At 43.3% G+C, this 2,652-nt stretch overlaps 1 protein-coding gene across 1 annotated transcript in view; it reads left to right on the top strand.

Moving 5' to 3' along the window:
• Nucleotides 1–347: 347 nt before the first annotated feature.
• DNAH9 (dynein axonemal heavy chain 9) overlaps nt 348–2,652 on the top strand; it is a gene marked incomplete at its 5' end in the record, with an annotated part of 330,910 nt that continues 328,605 nt past the window's right edge. The window contains 1 exon segment of the mRNA XM_014590899.1: nt 348–549. Within this exon segment, the coding sequence (XP_014446385.1) occupies nt 348–549 (202 nt within the window).

Here is a 2,652-nt window from a genome sequence, read left to right as displayed (position 1 = left end):
TAAGGAATGTTAAGATGGTTTATGAGGAAATATCAGGCATAAAAGAAAATAACCAAGTATTTCTGAGAATATAGAAAAGGGCAACCATTACTGGGTCAGAGGTTGAGGACAAGGACAGTGTTGAGTAAGAAGTAGGTGATAGTTCAAAGAGCAGGCAATCACAGAGGTAAGCCAAGGAAGAGTGGCTTAGAGGAGGGAGGTTGTAGGGAACGGGTGAATGCACCACAGTATGACCTAGTAGCATACATGAAATTATCTTAGTACTCTCTGGCTTCTTGACTATGGGGGAGGAGAGAATAGGTCTGACCATAAGTCGTAGGTCTGACACACCGTGGTCTTTTTTGCAGGAGCTGCCTGAGAAATGGAACAACATAAAAAAGATGGCTGTTACTGTGAGACAGCAGGTGGCCCCACTACAGGCAAATGAAGTGAGCCTCCTCCGCCAGAGGTGCACTGCCTTTGATGTTGAGCAGCAGCTTTTCTGGGAGCGATTCCACAAAGAGGCCCCCTTCAGGTATGGACCAAAGTCACCACTGCTGCCTCACAGTAGTGAGTGTGTTTCCCTTAAACATAGCAATCTTTGATTCATCCATGAGCTTTCTGTTGAGCTTGTGTATTCTTTCAGCAGATGAAAACCATTAGCAGCTATCCCTTCCATTTAGGTCCTTTGGTGAGAAGGTGGTGCTCGTGTGGACAGAGTCCTATCAGGACTTGTAACAAAATGGCCAAATATAGTGCAAAAAATGCCTTGCCTTAAAAACAAAACTAAACAAAAATCTAGCAGCTTTTTGTGTCCCTAACTTTACAAAAGGATTGTATGTAGTAAAATTATTAGGATTTTATAAATATTTAGCATGCTAAATTCTCAGAGTTCTGTCCTTTTGGGTTTTGTTTGTTTGTTTTTGAGGTTATTGTCATAGGACACAGGTGCACATGTGCTTCTGGAGAGACACAGAGACAGTGAGAGGGAAAGTGAGAAATCACCCCCAGCGGAGATGACCACACTGCCATTTCTTCTCCTCCACACTCCTCCTGGGATCTTAGGCATGCATGCACATGCACAGGGCATGATTTTCAAGCCGCTGGATCCAAGACTTAAACCACGGTCAGCCACGTTGAAGTCCAGAGATGGAACCACGTTGCCACCTGTTGGCCCCATGTTCTTTTGGTTTTAAAAAGTGGCAAGACATTTAAGTAATTTCAGAAGGCATCTTGATAGCCTCATGAGAGAATTCAGGTGAAGATTCACTTCAGGGTCTTTTTTCTCTGCTTGGTAGGTCTCAGACACTTCCCTTCCAAGTCTTCACATGAACAAAGCAACTGTAAGATAGACAGCAGCTTTCACATGCACCCATGCTGTGTGCACACTTCCTGTCTCAGGCTTCTTCCCCTGGTTGAGGTCTTCCAGGGATCTGCTTCTACTGCACCTCTCAGCACAGAAAATCCCAACAAGCAGGACAAACTGGTTCTGAATGGTCCTGTCTTAATGTGCCAGCTGCACTGGTTGCCCTCTCCTCACTGGCGCTCCACGGTTTATTTTCTCGTTACCTGGGCTAAGTTTCTTGCTGGGTCTCCTCTACAGTTTTTTGGTAGACAGACTTAAAGATATCCAAATTGGAAAATGCCCCATCCATGTAAGGAGTGAGGGAATTTTGTTGTTGTTCTTTTTGGTTTTTTTTTTTGTGTGTGTGTTTTTGTTTTGTTTTGTTTTGCTATAGGGCACCTGTACTCACCAGAGAGAGACAAACAGAGAGAGAGGAGAGAAGGAAAGTGAGAAATCACCCTCCATGGAGGATGGCCATGCTGCATGCCCTTGCCCTTCATTCTCCTCCCAGGATTCTAAGGGGACACACATGCATAAGGCATAAATACACGAACTCCAGATTCAGGCTGCTTGGGTCTAAATTCAGATCTACGAGTTACTGCCTAAGTCACAGCAAGTTACTTAACACCTTTATGCTTCAGTTTCTGCATCCATAATATGCAGATAATAATAGTATCCACCTCATCAAGTGGGTGTTAGGATTAAAGAGATAATTTTTATTAACATAATAATTGTGCATATTTTGGGGGTACCGTATGATGTTGCAGTACGGGCATACAATGTGTATTGATTAAATCAGAGTGATTAGTATATTCAGCATTTTAACTCTGTCATTACTTCATGTTGGAAACAGTCAAAATCCTCTTTTGAGGACCAGCAGTTAGCATAATGGCTATGTCGCTGAACTCCCACGTAGTCAACTGTGGTTCGAGTCCCGGACCCAATGGCTTAAACTCATGCCGGGCACATGTGCGTGTATTCCCAAGATCCTGAGAGAAGAAAGGAGAAGAAGGGATTGCGGCATGGCCATCCCCCCCGGGGGGTGATTTCTCGCTTTCTGTCTCTCTATCTCTCTCTGTCTTTCTGGCGAGTGCACGTGCCCTATAGAAAAAAGCTCTCAAAAAACTCCCCTTTTTTAATTACTCTGAGATATGCAGTAAATTGTTGTTAACTGCATTCATCCTGCTGTATTTTATTACACTAGAAATTGTTCTTTTTATCTATCTGTAATTTCTATTAATCACTATCTCCCATTCTTTTCCACTCCATGTCCATCCCATCTTCTAGCCATCATTCTTCAACTTGCTACTTCTTTGAGGTCATTAACA

Source organism: Tupaia chinensis, unplaced genomic scaffold (assembly GCF_000334495.1).
Source record: "Tupaia chinensis unplaced genomic scaffold, TupChi_1.0 Scaffold000495_1, whole genome shotgun sequence".
NCBI lineage: Eukaryota > Metazoa > Chordata > Mammalia > Scandentia > Tupaiidae > Tupaia > Tupaia belangeri.
The sequence above is the reverse complement of the archived record's forward strand: the minus strand, read 5'-3'. Positions and strand labels throughout refer to the sequence as shown.